Source organism: Pristiophorus japonicus, chromosome 13 (genome assembly GCF_044704955.1).
Source record: "Pristiophorus japonicus isolate sPriJap1 chromosome 13, sPriJap1.hap1, whole genome shotgun sequence".
Lineage (NCBI taxonomy): Eukaryota > Metazoa > Chordata > Chondrichthyes > Pristiophoridae > Pristiophorus > Pristiophorus japonicus.
This window is the reverse complement of record NC_091989.1, coordinates 63798452-63816319: the sequence shown is the minus strand read 5'-3', so window position 1 is coordinate 63816319 and position 17868 is coordinate 63798452. Positions and strand designations below refer to the sequence as shown.

The 17868-nt window shown below is 46.0% G+C and overlaps 1 protein-coding gene across 1 annotated transcript in view; it reads left to right on the top strand.

Moving 5' to 3' along the window:
• The window catches only part of LOC139278102 (1-phosphatidylinositol 4,5-bisphosphate phosphodiesterase zeta-1-like), a gene marked incomplete at its 3' end in the record, with an annotated part of 60547 nt that extends 46821 nt beyond the window's left edge, over positions 1-13726 (top strand). The window contains exons 7-9 of the mRNA XM_070896760.1: positions 3711-3880; positions 5306-5438; positions 13674-13726. Of these exons, the coding sequence (XP_070752861.1) occupies positions 3711-3880; positions 5306-5438; positions 13674-13726 (356 nt within the window). The remainder of the gene's footprint in view (positions 1-3710; positions 3881-5305; positions 5439-13673) is intronic.
• Positions 13727-17868: the final 4142 nt, after the last annotated feature.

Here is a 17868-nt window from a genome sequence, read left to right as displayed (position 1 = left end):
TACTGTTAAACGGCATCCTGGTACGCATGGAGCTGGACACAGGAGCCAGCCAGTCGCTTATGAGTGTCCAACAATTCGAGAAACTGTGGCCACTCAGCTAGCAGACCCAAACTAGAACGCATTGACACGCAACTACGGACGTACACCAAAGAGATCATCCCAGTGCTAGGCAGTGCAATGTTGATGGTCACACATAATGGATCTCAGAACCGGCTGCCACTCTGGATTGTCACGGGAAATGGTCCCGTGCTTTTGGGGAGGAGCTGGCTAGCCGAGATGAACTGGAAATGGGGAGATGTGCACGTCATTTCATCTGTGGAGCGAAGTTCATGCTCACAGGTCCTACAAAAGTTCGAGTCATTATTTCAACCTGGTGTCAGGACTTTCAAAGGCACCAAAGTAAGGATACGCATCACCCCAGACGCCACACCAGTGCACCACAAAGCCAGAGCTGTGCCGTATGTGATGCGGGAGAAAATTGAGAGTGAGTTGGGCAGGTTACTAAGAGAGGGCATAATTTTGCCCATTGAATTCAGCGACTGGGCAAGCCCCTTCGTCCCTGTTCTAAAAATGGATGGCTCGGTCAGGATCTGTGGCGACTACAAGGCCACCATCAACCGAGTGTCCCTTCAGGACCAATACCCGCTTCCGAGAGCGGAGGATCTTTTTGCCACGCTGGCAGGCAGCAAGCTGTTAACCAAGTTGGACGTCACCTCGGCCTACATGACCCAGGAACTGGCCGAAGAATCCAAGCTACTGACCACCATCACCACGCACAAGGGGCTGTTTGTCTACAAGAGGTGTCCGTTTGGCATTCGTTCAGCAGCCGCTATCTTTCAGAGGAACATGGAAAGCCTGCTCAAATCCATCCCAGAAACAATCGTATTTCAGGACGACATCCTTATCACGGATCGAGACACCGAGGAACACCTCCACAACCTGGAGGAGGTGCTACGCTGACTGGACTGGGTAGGCCTGCGACTAAAGAAGTCCAAGTGTGTGTTTTTGGCCCCAGAGGTCGAGTTTTTGGGCAGGAGGATTCCCGCAGGTGGGATCCGGCCCACCAAATCCAAAACGGAGGCGATCCGTCGCGCGCCCAGGCCCGGCAACACATTGGAGTTGCGTTCATTTCTGGGACTATTGAACTATTTCGGGAACTTTCTACCGAACTTAAGTACGTTGTTGGAGCCGCTACATGTGCTCCTGCGTAAGAGTTGCGATTGGTTTTGGGGGGACTGAGAGGAACGGGCTTTCAATCGGGCGCGGAACCTGCTTTGTTCTAATATGTTATTGACTCTGTACGACCCCTGTAAGAAATTGGTTTTGACATGCGATGCATCATCCTATGGGGTTGGGTGCGTGTTGCAGCAGAGTAATGATGAGGGCCAACTCCAACCTGTGGCTTATGCCTCCAGGTCGCTCGCCCAAGCAGAAAGGGGATATGGGCTGGTTGAAAAGGAAGCACTCGCATGTGTCTGCAGGGTGAAAAAGATGCACCAGTATCTTTTTGGTAGAAGGTTCGAGTTAGAAACGGACCCACAAGCCGTTAACATCCCTGTTGTCCGACAGCAAAGCCGTCAATGCCAATGCGTCAGCTCGCGTACAGCAATGGGCTCTCACGCTGACTGCGTATGACTACACCATACAGCACCGACCAGGCACCGAAAATTGCACTGACGCGCTCAGCAGGCTTCCACTGGCCACCACTGAGGGGGCAGCGGAGCAAAGCATGGAGATGGTCATGGCTGTCGATGCCTTTGACAGCGCAGGCTCCCCCATCACAGCCCGCCAGATCAAAACCTGGACAAACAGAGATCCCCTTCTATCTCTGATTAAGAAATGTGCCTGACTGGGGATTGGGCGCCCGCACATGGAGCATGCCCTGAAGAGGTCAGACCGTTTCACAGACAGATGGATGAACTCTCCATTCAAAACGACTGCCTACTATGGGGCAGCCGGGTAGTCATGCCCCAGAAGGGTAGGGAAGCATTCATCAGGGAACTCCACAGCGAGCACCCAGGCATCGTGCTTATGAAGGCCATTGCCTGGTCACGTGTATGGTGGCCGGGAATTGATGCAGGCCTGGAACACTGTGTTCGCAGGTGCACGACGTGTGTCCAGCTGGGCAATGCCCCCAGGGAGGCCCCACTCAGCCCGTGGCCCTGGCCCACCAAGCCATGGTCACATATTCACGTAGACTACGCAGGCCCGTTCATGGGAAAAATGTTCCTCATTGTTGTCAATGCGTACTCGAAATGGATCGAGTGCATGATATTGAATTCGTGCACGACATCCACCACAGTGAAGAGTCTGCGTGCGGTCTTTGCGACCCACGGCTTGCCGGACATCCTAGTTAGCGACAATGGCCCGTGTTTCACTAGCTATGAATTCCGGGAGTTCATGTCGGGTAATGGCATCAAACATGTCAGGACAGCACCGTTCAAGCCGGCTTCCAATAGCCAGGCGGAACATGTGGTCCAAATCATAAAACAAGGCATGCTCCGGATTCAAGGACCCTCCCTTCAATACCGTCTATAGCGCCTACTGCTGGCCTACAGGTCCCGACCACATTCGCTCTCGGGAGTCCCGCCAGTGGAACTACTCATGAAATGTACACTTAAAACTCGGCTGTCCCTCATTCATCCAGTCTTGTCAGACATTGTTGAGGGCAAGCGCCAGTCCCAAAATGAGTGCCACGATCGCAACTCAAAGGGGAGATGGATAGAAATCGATGACCCTGTATTTGTTCTTAATCACGCTGTGGGGCCCAAGTGGCTTGAGGTTACTGTAATTGGTAAAGAGGGGAATAGGTTCATCGTGGTCAGACTCAACAATGGGCAGATATGCTGCAAGCATCTGGACCAAGTAAAAAAAAGGTTCAGCATGGACACTGAGGAACCTGAGGAAAATCATGAGTTGCTGCCCAAACCATTGCCAGTGAACGAGCAACAAGAACTGTCAGCAGCATACACAGTCCCTGCGGTCAGCCCAGACGAGGCAGAATCACCACAGGTGACAAAGACGCATGCCAAGACTCAACAACCAGAGCCCCAACTGCGGCGCTCTACGAGAGAGCGTCGACCGCCTGAAAGATTCAATCTTTGACCCAAAGACGTTGGGGGGGAGGTGATGTCGTGTTTGTAACCTTAACATAGCTGTAACCTTTATGTAACAACACTGTACACTGTATACACCTGAGAAATGCACACCTTGACCATAGGGGGTGAACTTGTGGGAGACACTCCTCACCTGGTCATCCATGTATATAAAGGGAGGTCCCACGCAGGGTCATCACTTCTTGGTCCTGGGAATAAAGGTACAGGTCACAGAGTGACCTTGTCTCCAGTATGTGCCTCGTGTTGATTTGCTGTAGTGTGTAAGGACACAACAGACTGTTTAGAGTCAAAGTAACTCTCACAGAACAGGAAGGTCCCAGGTATGCTGCTAAATCTGTGCTGAGTTAACTGATTTCAGCTGGAGGGGCAATAGAGGTGTTCCAATTTGCCTCGGTTCCCCTGTCCAGGAAATGCATTGAGCAGTCAGACCTCCCACTCCTCCAGTGACTGCTGCTGCTGGAAAAGCACGTATGTGGATGTCAGATGAAGGGCAGCATTGAATTAATGTTTCATAAAAGAACTATGTGAAGGCAGTTGGACTATTTCCTTTACACTTATCTCAACCTTACTTGAACGTTTCTTTTGTGTACGCAGTTGCTTTGAATTATGAGGTTCCTGGATTGAGCATGGACCTCAACAGAGGCAAATTCCAGGACAATGGAGGATGTGGCTATGTTCTTAGACCCGATTTCATGACTAATGACACCAAGTTTGATCCACTGTCTTCTAAACAGAACCTTAGTCCAGTGATCGTTGTAATACAGGTCGGTGTTAGGTAATTGTATCAAACATAGCAACACGTTCATTCAGTCATACTTAGTTAAGATTGCCAGTGACAATCACACTACTATATGTATTGGGAGAACACATGCTCTTTTTGTCTAATTCTTCTCTTCTCGCTTACCATCTGTGGCTTAGAGGATGGTTAGGGGGGCATGTACCAGGCCCCTGGCTGTTGTGAGCGATGGGACAAAGGAATGAGGATGTCCCTTTCTTCCCCTCTTGCTTTTCTACATATGTGTGTGATTAACTGGTTAAAGTTGCTTATTCCTCGAGTGCTAACCTTTTTATTATGTAGCGCCAACAACGATTTTTGTGAAATACCTTTTTGAAGCTTCACAAAATTCAATCAATCAAACAGCAGATAAGTGCCATCATCAAAGAAGAATGTGATTTGACTGTATATCGCACCTAATAACTCGATGCACATCTTCATTAAATGAAGATTGTTGTTACTAGGCATTGTATAAAGTAAGGACCTAATTAAGGCCTATCCAGCAAGGCTCTGAATTACCCAAATGGTTACTAGAAAAGAGAAGGCTGAGGGGGTACCTGATGGAGGTCTTTAAGATTATGAAAGTGTTCAATAGGGTAGATGCAGCGAAAACATTTCGACTTGTGGGGAGAACAAAATTAGGGGCAATAAACATGAGATAGTCACCAATAAATCCAATAGTCAATTCAGGAAAAAATTATTTACCCAGAGAGTGGTCAGAATGTGGAATTTGCTACCACGAGGCATATTTGAGGTGACTAGCACAGAGACATCTAAGGGAAAGCTAAAGATATGAGGGAGAAAGGAATCGAAGGCTATGCAGATAGGGTGAGATGAAATGGGGTGAGAGGAGGCTTGTGTGGAGCATGGACCAGTTGGGCTGAATGGCCTGTTTCTGTGCTGTAGATTCTGTGTAATTCTATGTAACAATTAATCATTAATCATCAATTTAATAATCATCTCATTTTTCATTTTTGCTTGAAGAATTTATGTACAGTGAGGAAAAAGCTTAATTTGGGGGAAAGTTTCCCTCTGCTGTTTGTAGCACAATATATATGTGATTGTAAATAAGACATTGATGATTTAGTTAGAAATAGAGAATGGAAGAAACTTCTTACCTTTAGTCTGATGAAGAATGTTTTCCCACAAATATAAATGCTGTTGTTTCATGTTTCTTTGTAAACATAATGACATCCAATTATCCCACACTCACATTCCAGCACCTTGCTAGACAGGAGCAGAGATCAGAGACAAGGCTACAATAGCTGAGCACCCATTCCCCAGCCTAGCCCTGTTGTGGGAGGGTCCCTGGTGAGGGTACAGGATCACCGAATAATCCCAGTGAACTTATGCTACTTATGGTACTGAATGCAGTCTGGAATGTACGACTGATGAATATTCTCTTTTTATGTAGATTATTAGTGGCCAGCATCTACCAGTCTGCAGGACGCACAGTAAAACATCAATCGACGCCTGTGTGCGTGTAGAAATGTACGGTATACCTGCAGACAGTGCAGTACAGCAAACCAAGGTCTTACTGTCTTCAGGTGAGGGAGTGAGAACGTTACAAGCGTGAGTTTTGTGTGAGTAAAGATGTCCTGTTGCCACGTTAAAACACGAGGGAAATTATTTCTCAAACTGAGCTGCTGGGTGTTATCTCATATCCACCGACGTGAGTATTCGAGTAAACACTTCACAAAAAAAAGTCAAAACACAAAAACAACCCTTTAAACAATGAAAGGTTTGTCATTTTTCACTACTTTTCTAGCCTACTTCATGGATGATCTTGTAGGATATCGAAATGACTTGCAGATGTCTGTACACATCACACTCCTCACTTACAGCCATAGAAATTGTCAGCACAGAATGAAGTCATTTGGCCCATTGTGTCTGTCCAGGTTGAACCTCCCTTATACGGCACCCTTAGGACCTGGCCTGTGCCGAATAAAGGATTTTGCCGGATAAAGGGAGATCAGCCTGAGGAGGGGGAGGGGCGGCGGGGGTGGTGCAGGTGAGGCAGCCCGAGGTCGGGGAGAGGGGGAGGAGGTTGGTGCCCCGGGCGGGCCCGAATTGTCGGCGGGCCCCAGTGGGCCGTGTCGGCAGGCTCCCGCCGGGCTGAGTGTCAGCGGCCCCAATGAGTGTCGGCGGGCCCCAGTGGGCTGAGTGTCGGCGGGCCCTAAAATCGGGGTGGAGGTCGTCCGCATTCTGCGCATGCGTCCCCGGCCACCAGAACCATGCCGGACGAGGGGAGGTACCGGATAAGGGAGTCCCTGATAAGGGAGGCCCAACCTGTATTGACAGTTTGCTAGACCCAATCCCTTTGGCCCACCCTATCCCTACTTCAAATGTTTATCCAAATTTCCATTAAAGGATAACATGGTTTCTGCCTCAAATACACCCATGTAAAAAGACAATTTTCCTAAACTTTTTCCTCACTCTCTCAGTGACAGTTTTAAATTGATGATTCCTCTTCTATTGCTCTCCTAACCTTTCCCTATTCCCCCTATCAAATCCCTTTATAATTTAAAAACAAATGGCATGAAAGCCTTCTTTTCTCCACTGAAAATAGTCCCAATATCTCAAGTCACTCCCTGTAACTATAGTTCCTCATCCTTCATCCTGTTGTAAGGCATCCAGTTCAATGTCACATGAGCTGACACCAATAACCAATGAATATCCTTATGTTTGTTACTTTCTGATACGTTATGTTCCATTATGTGCTTGAAACACTTGTGGGAGAAAGCACTTGGGAATATAGAGTTCAGAGAAGGTTCACTCGGTTGATTCCGGAGATGAGGGGGTTGACTTATGAGGAAAGGTTGAGTAGGTTGGGCCTCTACTCATTGGAATTCAGAAGATTGAGAGGTGATTTTAAAGAAACGTATAAGATTATGAGGGGGCTTGACAAGGTGGATGCAGAGAGAATGTTTCCACTGATGGGGAGACTAGAACTAGGGGGCATAATCTGAGAATAAGGGGCCACCCATTTAAAACTGAGATGAGGAGAAATGTCTTTTCCCAGAGTTTTGTGAATCTGTGGAATTCGCTGCCTCAGAGAGCTGTGGAAGCTGGGTCATTGAATAAATTTAAGACAGAAATAGACAGTTTCTTAACCGATAAGGGAATAAGGGGTTATGGGGTCCATGATCGGATCAGTCAAGAACGTATTAAATATCGAAGCAGGCTCAAGGGGCCGTATGGCCTACTCCTGCTCCTATTTCTTATATTCTTATGTTCTTATTGACTTATGTTTGTCACAGTTATACTTATTAATAAACTCTGAGTATGAATCTTGTTGACAAAGACTACTCTGTTGACCTAAACGCTTCATCGTTTTACAGGAATAAATGTGCTTATCTGATATCACTGATGGTTTTCATCAATAAACATGTCCCAATAGATAGAACAGAGACCAAAATATTTCTGGTTGATGAATGTAGTTTTGAGGCAATTGTTCACTTCTTAAAGCATAAGATGCACTGTGTTCATAGCTAACCAGCGGTAAACTCAGATAACCCTGGTTTAGGAAATGAATTAAGACAACAGAACAGGAACCAGGAATAAAGACTAGGCATCCTTCTCATCTAGGCAGCCACACTTGCTGACAGGCCCCAGTGGTGGTAACACATGAATGCATTTGCTTTCACAGAACATAAGAAATAGGAGCAAGAGTAGGCCATTCGGCCCCTTGAGTCTACTCTGCCATTCAATAAGATCATGGCTGATCTTCTGCCTCAACTCCACCTTCCCGCACTAAACTCATATCCTTTGATTCCCTTAGTATCTAAAAATCTAGTGATCTCTGTCTTGAATATACTCAAAGACTGACTATTCACAGCCCTCTGGGGTAGAGAATTCTAAAGATTCACAATCGGAGATGGTGACCACTAGTTCTAGATTCCCCAGCCAGGGAAAACAACCTCCCTGCATCTACCCTGTCAAGCCCTTTAAAAATGTTACACGTTTCAATGAGATCAACTCTTATTCTTCTAAACTCTAAGGAATATAGGCCTAGTCTACTCAATCTCTCCTCATAGGCCAACCCTCTTATCCCAGGAATCAGTCTAGTGAACCTTTGTTGCACCCTCTCGAAGGCAAGTATATCCTTCCTTAGGTAAGGAGACTAACACTGTACACAATACTCTAGGTGTGGTCTCACCAAGACGCTATATAATTATAATCAAACTTCTTGGGGCCGAAATTGCCCCTTCCCTTAAGGCCTGTTGCCACCGGAAATCAGCGGCCACGCTGTGGAGTGCAATGGGCGCCGGTTTTTCATGTAATGCCCACCATTTTGAAAATGTCCCGGCGGTGATCCGCTCCCCCCACTACCGCTCCGCAGCTGCCGATCCGTCCTAAGTCTGCCATCAGAGTGCGCACTGCCGATGTTCCCTCCGATGGCGAAATTCCACCTAAACAATCTTGCTTTTTCTGCCGGTGCACTGAGCTCGGAGTCCCTCTAAAATGGCGGTGCGGCTCCCATTAAAGGGGAGGACCTACTGCCGCTGCCACCATGTTTTTTTTGTAGGCTGACTGCCATGTCGGGCCGACAATTATGCCCCCCCCGCCCCCCGGGTTCGGCCGGGCTGCCAATAGGCAGCCTGGTACCCCCTCTTAGGTGCCAGGCCGCTGGCCCAGCCGAAATCCTCCCTGTGGCCCAGTGGACCGAACTTTAAGTGAAGGGGAGAGCCGTGATGACGTGGCACCGTGATGATGTCATCAGCGCTAGGCTGACGACTGACAGCGGCGGACACTACACCCGCCCATCTGAACTGCGAACTTCCGCTCACCACCGCACATCCGTTCCCATTAAGACCAACTTCTGGTCCGCTGAAAAAAAAGCCAAAGAGGGAATTTCGCTCAAGAGGCCACTGCATCCACCACGGCGGTAAAAACAACAGAAACAGGGTAGGTGCGCCCTGTTTCCAGCAATGGGCAATTTCGGCCCCCTTTACACTTGTACTCCAATCCCTTGGTGACTCTAGAGGCTGTAGAGCAGTTTCTGTACAGGATAGAAACGTAGAAACATAGAAACATAGAAAATAGGTGCAGGTGTAGGCCATTCGGCCCTTCGAGCCTGCACCGCCATTCAATGAGTTCATGGCTGAACATGCAAATTCAGTACCCTATTCATGCTTTCTCGCCATACCCCTTGATCCCCCTAGTAGTAAGGACTACATCTAGCTCCTTTTTGAATATATTTAGTGAATTTGCCTCAACAACTTTCTGTGGTAGAGAATTCCACAGGTTCACCACTCTCTGGGTGAAGAAGTTTCTCCTCATCTCGGTCCTAAATGGCTTACCTCTTATCCTTAGACTGTGACCTCTGGTTCTGGACTTCCCCAACATTAATAAGAACATAAGAACATAAGAATTAGGAACAGGAGTAGGCCATCTAGCCCCTCGAGCCTGCTCTGCCACCCAACAAGATCACGGCTGATCTGGCCGTGGACTCAGCTCCACTTACCCGCCTGCTCCCATAACCCTTAATTCCCTTATTGGTTAAAAATCTATCTATCTGTGAATTGAATATATTCAATGAGCTAGCCTCAACTGCTTCCCTGGGCAGAGAATTCCACAGATTCACAACCCTCTGGGAGAAGAAATTCCTTCTCAACTCGGTTTTAAATTGGCTCCCCCGTATTTTGAGGCTGTGCCCCCTAGTTCTAGTCTCCCCGACCGGTGGAAAAAACCTCTCTGCCTCTATCCTGTCTATCCCCTTCATTATTTTAAATGTTTCTATAAGATCACCCCTCATCCTTCTGAACTCCAACGAGTAAAGATCCAGTCTACTCAATCTATCATCATAAGGTAATCCCCTCATCTCCGGAATCAGCCTAGTGAATCACCTCTGTGCCCCTTCCAAAGCTAGTATATCCTTCCTTAAGTAAGGTGACCAAAACTGCATGCAGTACTCCAGGTGTGGCCTCACCAATACCTTATACAGTTGCAGCAGGACCTCCCTGCTTTTGTACTCCATCCCTCTCACAATGAAGGCCAACATTCCATTCGCCTTCCTGATTACCTGCTGCACCTGCAAACTAACTGTTTGGGATTCATGCAGAAGGACTCCCAGTTCCCTCTGCACTGTAGCATGTTGTAATTTCTCGCCATTCAAATAATATTCCCTTTTACTGTTTTTTTTCACAAGGTGGATGACCTCACATTTTCCGACATTGTATTCCACCTGCCAAACCTTAGCCCATTCGCTTAACCTATCTAAATCTCTTTGCAGCCTCTCTGTGTCCTCAACACAACCCGCTTTCCCGCTAATCTTTGTGTCATCTGCAAATTTTGTTACACTACACTCTGTCCCCTCTTCCAGGTCATCTATGTATATTGTAAACAGTTGTGGTTCCAGCATCGATCCCTGTGGCACACCACTAACCACTGATTTCCAACCCGAAAAGGACCCATTTATCCTGACTCTCTGCTTTCTGTTAGCCAGCCAATTCTCTATCCATGCTAATACATTTCCTCTGACTCCGCGTACCTTTATCTTCTGTAGTAACCTTTTGTGTGGCACCTTATCAAATGCCTTTTGGAAATCTAAATACACCACATCCATCGGTACACCTCTATCCACCGTGTTCGTTATATCCTCAAAGAATTCCAGTAAATTAGTTAAACATGATTTCCCCTTCATGAATCCATGTTGCGTCTGCTTGATTGCACTATTCCTATCTAGATGTCCCACTATTTCTTCCTTAATGATAGCTTCGAACATTTTCCCTGCTACAGATGTTAAACTAACCGGCCTATAGTTACCTGTCTTTTGTCTGCCCCCTTTTTTAAACAGAGGTGTTACATTAGCTGCTTTCCAATCCGATGGCACCTCCCCAGAGTCCTGAGAATTTTGGTAGATTATAACGAATGCATCTGCTATAACTTCTGCCATCTCTTTTAATACCCTAGGGTGCATTTCATCAGGACCAGGGGACTTGTCTACCTTGAGTCCCATTAGCCTGTCCAGCACTACCCCCCTAGTGATAGTGATTGTCTCAAGGTCCTCCCTTCCCACATTCCCGTGACCAGCAATTTTTGACATGGTTTTTGTGTCTTCCACTGTGAAGACCGAAGCAAAATAATTGTTGAAGGTCATTTCCACATTTCCCATTATTAAATCCCCTTTCTCATCTTCTAAGGGACCAACATTTACTTTAGTCACTCTTTTCCGTTTTATATATCGGTAAAAGCTTTTACTATCTTTTTATGTTTTGCGCAAGTTTACATTTGTAATCCATCTTCCCCTTCTTTATTGCTTTCTTAGTCATTCTTTGCTGTCGTTTAAAATTTTCCCAATCTTCTAGTTTCCCACTAACCTTGGCCACCTTATACGCATTGGTTTTTAATTTGATACTCTCCTTTATTTCCTTGGTTATCCACGGCTGGTTATCCCTTCTCTTACCGCCCTTCTTTTTCACTGGAATATATTTTTGTTGAGCACTATGAAAGAGCTCTTTAAAAGTCCTCCACTGTTCCTCAATTGTGCCACCGTTTAGTCTGTGTTCCCAGTCTACTTAAGCTAACTTTGCCCTCATCCCACTGTAGTCCCCTTTCTTTAAGCATAGTATGCTCGTTTGAGACACTACTTCCTCACCCTCAATCTGTATTACAAATTCAACCATACTGTGATCACTCATTCCAAGAGGATCTTTTACTAGGAGATCGATTATTATCCCTGTCTCATTACACAGGATCAGATCTAAGATAGCTTGCTCCCTTGTAGGTTCTGTAAAATACTGTTCTAAGAAGCATTCCCGTATGCATTCTATGAATTCCTCCTCCAGGCTACCCCGTGCGATTTGATTTGACCAATCGATATGTAGGTTAAAATCCCCCATGATTACTGCCATTCCTTTTTCACATGCCTCCATTATTCCCTTGATTATTGTCCACCCCACCGTGAAGTTATTATTTGGGGGCCTATAAAGTACGCCCACCAGTGACTTTTCCCCCTTACCATCTCTAATCTCCACCCACAATGATTCAACATTTTGTTCATTAGAGCCAATATTGTCTCTCACAACTGCCCTGATATCATCCTTTATTAACAGAGTTACCCCACCTCCTTTCCCTTCTTGTCTATCTTTCCGAATTGTCAGATACCCCTGTATGTTTAATTCCCAGTCTTGGCCACCCTGCAACCACGTTTCTGTAATGGCCACCAAATCATACCCATTTGAAATGATTTGTGCCGTCAACTCATTTACTTTATTTCGAATGCTGCATGCGTTTAGGTAGAGTGTTTTAATACTAGTTTATAAACCATGATTTTTAGTTTTGACCTCTCCTGCAGCCCCTTTATATTCATACATATTGTCCCTTCCTATCACCTTGTGGTTTACACTTACCCCAGTGCTACTGTGCTCTGTTACCTCCTGCCTTTTGCATTCTTTCTTGGGGTTCTGTTCATCTGAGCTCTCACCTAATCTAACTAGCTCAGAGCCCTCTCCTGGATTCCCATCCCCCTGCCAAGCTAGTTTAAAGCCCTCCCAACCGTACTATCAAAACCACTCGCGAGAACTTTGGTCCCGTCTCTGCTGAGGTGTAACCTGTTCGACTTGTACAGGTCCCACCTTCTCCAGAAGTGGTCCCAATTGTTCAGGAAACTAAAGCCCTCCCTCCTACACCAACGGGAGAGTGGAGAGCACAAGTTTCAACTGTCACAGGACGGGAGAGTGGAGAGCACCAGTTCCAACTGTCGCAGGACGGGAGTGTGGAGAGCATCAGTTCCAACTGCCACAGGACGGGAGAGTGGAGAGCACCAGTTCTAACTGTCGCAGGAGAGAGAGTGAAGAGCACCAGCTCCAACTGTCGCAGGACAGAGAGTGGAGAGCACCAGATCCAACTGTCACAGGAGAGAGAGTGGAGAGCACCAGTTCCCACTGTCGCAGGAGAGAGAGTGGAGAGCACCAGTTCCCACTGTCGCAGGAGAGAGAGTGGAGAGCACCAGTTCCAACACTCACAGGAGAGAGAGTGGAGAGCACCAGTTCCAACTGTCACAGGACGGGAGAGTGGAGAGCACCAGCTCCAACTGTCGCAGGAGAAAGAGTGGAGATCACCAGCTCCAACTGTCGCAGGAGAGAGAGTGGAGAGCACCAGCTCCAACTGTCACAGGACGAGAGAGTGGAGAGCACCAGTTCCCACTGTCACAGCAGAGAGAGTGGAGAGCACCAGCTCCAACTGTTGTAGGATTCATCACCGTAGGTCAGATTTCCTAAAGTAAGCATAACTGTGGGAAGCGAATTGCTTGGTGTTTATATCATCATCATCATAGGCAGTCCCTTGAAATCGAGGAAGACTAAAAATGAGTTCTTAGGTGACTGAACAGTCCAATACAGGAATTGCAGTCTCTGTCACAGGTGGGACAGACAGTCGTTGAAGGAAAGGGTGAGTGGGACTGGGTTGCTGCACGCTCCTTCCGCTGCCTGCGCTTGTTTTCTGCATGCTCTGGGTGGCGAGACTCGAGATGCTCAGCACCCTCCCGGATGCTCTTCCTCCACTTAGGGCGGTCTTTGGCCAGGGACTCCTAGGTGTTCGTGGGGATGTTGCACTTTATCAAGGAGGCATTGAGGGTGTCCTTGAAATGTTTCCTCTGCCCACCTTGAGCTCGCTTGCCGTGTAGGAGTTCTGAGTAGCGTGCTTGCTTTGGGAGTCTCGTGTCAGACATGCAAACAATGTGGCCGCCCAACGATTGGTCGAGTGTAGTCATATATTCTCCATTCACATTCACTCTGAAGCAAACTGAATTCTTAAAATGTTATATTTCTTTTTTTTAGGATGCTATCCCAAATGGAATGACTGTTTGGTCTTTTGTGTTCAAGTTCCAGAACTTACATTAGTACGATTTACAGTAAAAGACATTAATCCTCTCAGTGAGAATGATTTCCTCGGTCAGTACACATTGCCATTTACAAGCATGAGAAAAGGTAGGTTGGCACAGTGTTTTCTGGCAAACAATGTTCTTGCAGCTGGAACCTGTCTTCAGTAACAATTCTAACAACATATTGACGATTCATGATTGAACATCTGTTAATAGAAAACGAAAAAAAAACTCTCAACTTAAATATAATCACTATCGACAGGTTTCACTGTTGTAAAACTCATGCATCTGCACACTGTAATAAGTGAAAATGACAAATGATCGTTGATGGATTACAATGTTTGTACTTTTAACGGTGCCAATTTCAGGTACTAATGAATTATGCTTTACAAGTGACAACAGAAAGTTGTTGAGACCAGTTTGTTAGATATATTCAAAAGGGAGTTAGATATGGCCCTTACGGCTAAAGGGATCAAGGGGTATGGAGAGAGAGCAGGAATGGGGCACTGAAGTTGCATGATCAGCCATGATCATATTGAATGGTGGTGCAGGCTCGAAGGGCTGAATGGCCTACTCCTGCACCTATTTTCTATGTTTCTATATTACATACAAGGCATTAGGAACATAGCAACATAGGAACAGGAGAATGTCATTCAGTCCCTCGAGCCCGTTCTGCCATTTAATCAGAACATGGCAGATCTGTACCTCAATTGCATTTACACACCGTTGCTGCATATCCCTCAATACACTTACCTAACAAGAGTTTATTGATCTTAGCCTTGTAAAATTCTCCAGCAATCCACAGTCCTTTGTGTTAAAAGTGTTTTCTGATTTCACTCCCTTAACTTTAAGATTATGCCCTCACCTCCCCCCCGCACCCCCCCCCCCCCGCCTCCCCCACTCCTTGTTTTGGATTCTCGAACCGGAAGAAATAGTTTCTCTGGGCCCAACTTTGCCCAGGAGTTGCTCTGTTTTTTTGGAGCAACTTGATTTTTTTTAGAGTATCTTAAAAATCCCCATTCTGCACATTCAATTTGTGCCAGTGTAAGTGAGTTAGTTAAGATCTTTTTTAGTTTAGTTTTTTTTTCAAAAGGGGGCGTTACCAGCCACCTACACCGTTTTGGCCATTTAAGCCACTTTGGACAGCTATTAGTTGCTCCAAACTAACTTAGGCCAGCGTATGTGGCCACTTGTGGCCGCATAGAAAACCCTTGCGGAGAGTTAAGAAATCAGTGCAGGCGGGTACTTAATGATTTAACTAAAGAATGGGAACAGGTTGAGGTATGCAACCCTCCTACAAAACCACCGATTGGCCTACTGCTCAGTCTGGCTCAGAGTGGTTCTCCCCCACCTGTCCATCTCCCATCACATGTCATCTTCCCGGAATGTGTTATTCAGTGGTGTCAACTTTGCCTCAGTTCCTCATGACGTGTTGATTAACTTTGCTTTCCAGGGTGGTGCCTCCTTATCCCTCTCCCAAGGACTCTAGTCAAAACTACCTGTCAATATCATCCTGTTCCCCTGCTGCTATAATCTATGTTGCCAAACATTTTACTGTCCTTGTTCTGTATTGAATATGTAAGTTTCCATGAGTCTGTACTAAGGTTAATACAACAGATGGTTCATTACCCATCAAGCTTTGCTGCTTTCCCTTCTTAAAACCCATTGTAAGCAAGTGTATAAGCGAGCTTTACATACAATCAGTCAATTACAATCCTCAGAATCTTCTAATAGTGATAAGCCCTACAATCTGGATCATGTGTCAGATCAATTCACTACCTTCAGTATCCACTTTAGTGACCATCTTTTATCCCCTTACAGTTGTTTTCTCCATTTCTCTTCATTTATGCTTTTGCTCAGCTTCTTGTCCATCTGGGTCCCTTTGTCACTACTTTTAATTACTTTGACTTGTTCATATTGGTCTCCAGTACACACAGTTCCTGAGATGTGCAACTGAATAATATCAGACAAGTTGTGGTCACAGCAAGAAAGACTCTAAAATGTAAGCTGGCCATCAAGTTGGGCTACTTTACAAAGAGCTTGCTGATTGTCCTGTGCCCTCCTTATTTTATTGTTATTAGAACTGGTGAATAGGGAAAGTGGGACATTTCCCAACACCTAATAATTGATGATGCATAAAAAAGATATTGAGAACGCTGATTCTATATTTATATATATATATTTATCATAATTAGTACCACTAAACTCAATTTAATATTGATTCTCGGAGGAGTGAAGGATGGTTCAGAAAGGAAGATGTATTCATTATGTTTAACCTTTGATCTACAGAAAAAAACACTTCTGAATGGAGAAAATAAAACCAAATATATAACTAAAGGTTTCTCAGTAATTCCACTCGTTTTGTTGGCCAATCAGGCAGACTTTATGTTCATTGTATCCCTATCTCAGAAGCAGACCATGGCGCTACATCTTTTTTAAACTTTCACAATAAGGAGACGAAATTGCTGTGCGCCCGATTGGGGACGGTAACCTTCTGGGCCTGGGACATTTAGTGCCCAGTGCAGAAGTCCCATTCCCACCACAGAATTGCCCTTACCGCCCATCAAAGGAAGCGGTGCACCATCTCCCATGCAGCACTTCCTTTGGGGGCGGTACCGTGGCGCTGAGGGACGCACTATGCGGATGCTCCAGGTAGCGCTGACGCACTTCATCGCCCCTCCCCTTCAATTAAAGGGGAAGGCCGCAATGCACTCTGCAAGGCCTCTGATGGCCACCGCTGGGCCACCAGGGCAGCGTGCGACCGGGCCAGTAGCCCGGCACCCAAGACGGAGTGCCGGGCTGCACGACGGCGGCACGGACCACATTAGGGCCGCCATCGTTGAGCTGACCCAAGAGCCGGCAGACACAAAACGATGGTGACCCGGGGCGCTGGCGCCCTCCCCTTTAACGAGCGCCCCGAGAGCGGATATAGGCCAGCTTCACTACCCGCAAAGTTGCCGTTGACATCCGCTCGCGGCAGCCTCGTGATCCGCGGTGCGTTAAGGGGTCGGCACGGGGCGGTGAGGGGTCACCACACACGGCGATAACTTCATTGTCGATTGCACGATGGCCCTGGGTGCTAACTATGGCAGCGCCTCTGCAAACTCCAGGGCAATTTCCCGGGGTAGTGCCCACCGCCACGGGCGAAAAGTGTCTTCCGCCCCCTGGAGGTGCTAACGGGGCTACAAAAAGGAGCAATTTCGCCCCCAAGATGTTTACTATGAATGTCAAATTTAAAAGCTTTTTAAAAATATATAAATGAAAGTCAGCTGGCAAGAGAGTTCCTACAAAACTAATCTGTCGAAGTTTGGAAACAAAATGTAAACTTTTGCCTCATTTATTGGCACCTCATAAATGAAATTTGTATCATTTTTGGACATAGTAAAAAATGCTCCTGAAGCTCATTTAAAAGTAAATGAGTTAAATAGTTGCTGTCTGATTGATGAAGGGTTCTTTAATTAAAGGTGAAATACAATCAATCCCTTACTAATCTGTGTTATGTGCTGCCAATTGAAATTTACTGCAAAACATTCAAATCAGGGTTTAACAGAAATTCATTACCTAATTTCATCTGGCGAGCTCATATGAATGTTAAATTTAAAAGGTATTTGCAGTTATTTGGGCAATTTTTTTAAATGGTAAATTTTACTAAATTGTTATATTGTTCCCAATGTTCACATTTGTTGAAACATCGTTTTTTTTTATCATGCACAGAATAAGGACCAAAGCCGCACCACTGACTGCACAAGGCAGTTATAGCATGTGGTTAGAGAACAATAATGAAATGCAGTGGTTGAATTTTCAATAAGAGAGCTGTCAGCATAAGTTATTAATTGCATTGGTGAAAGAGCCACAGTATTTTGCGTGGCAGTTCACTCTTTCTGTGCTTTGCAGATGCAAGGTGATCATGGAATCTATACTTCAACAGTTTGAACGTAGACATTAATCCAGGTTAATCAGTCCCATTATCTGACAGGCATTACGTTAATATGACAGCTTGCTGCAACAGTAATGGTGTGAATGTAATTGACATCTTGCTGGTACTCAGGAAGGTGGAACCTTGGTGGAATGCATTAGAGAAAAAGAGATATTCAACTGTGACATAGAGGGGTCCCAGTAGATCAGTCATCGAGGAAGAGGGATTCAATAGA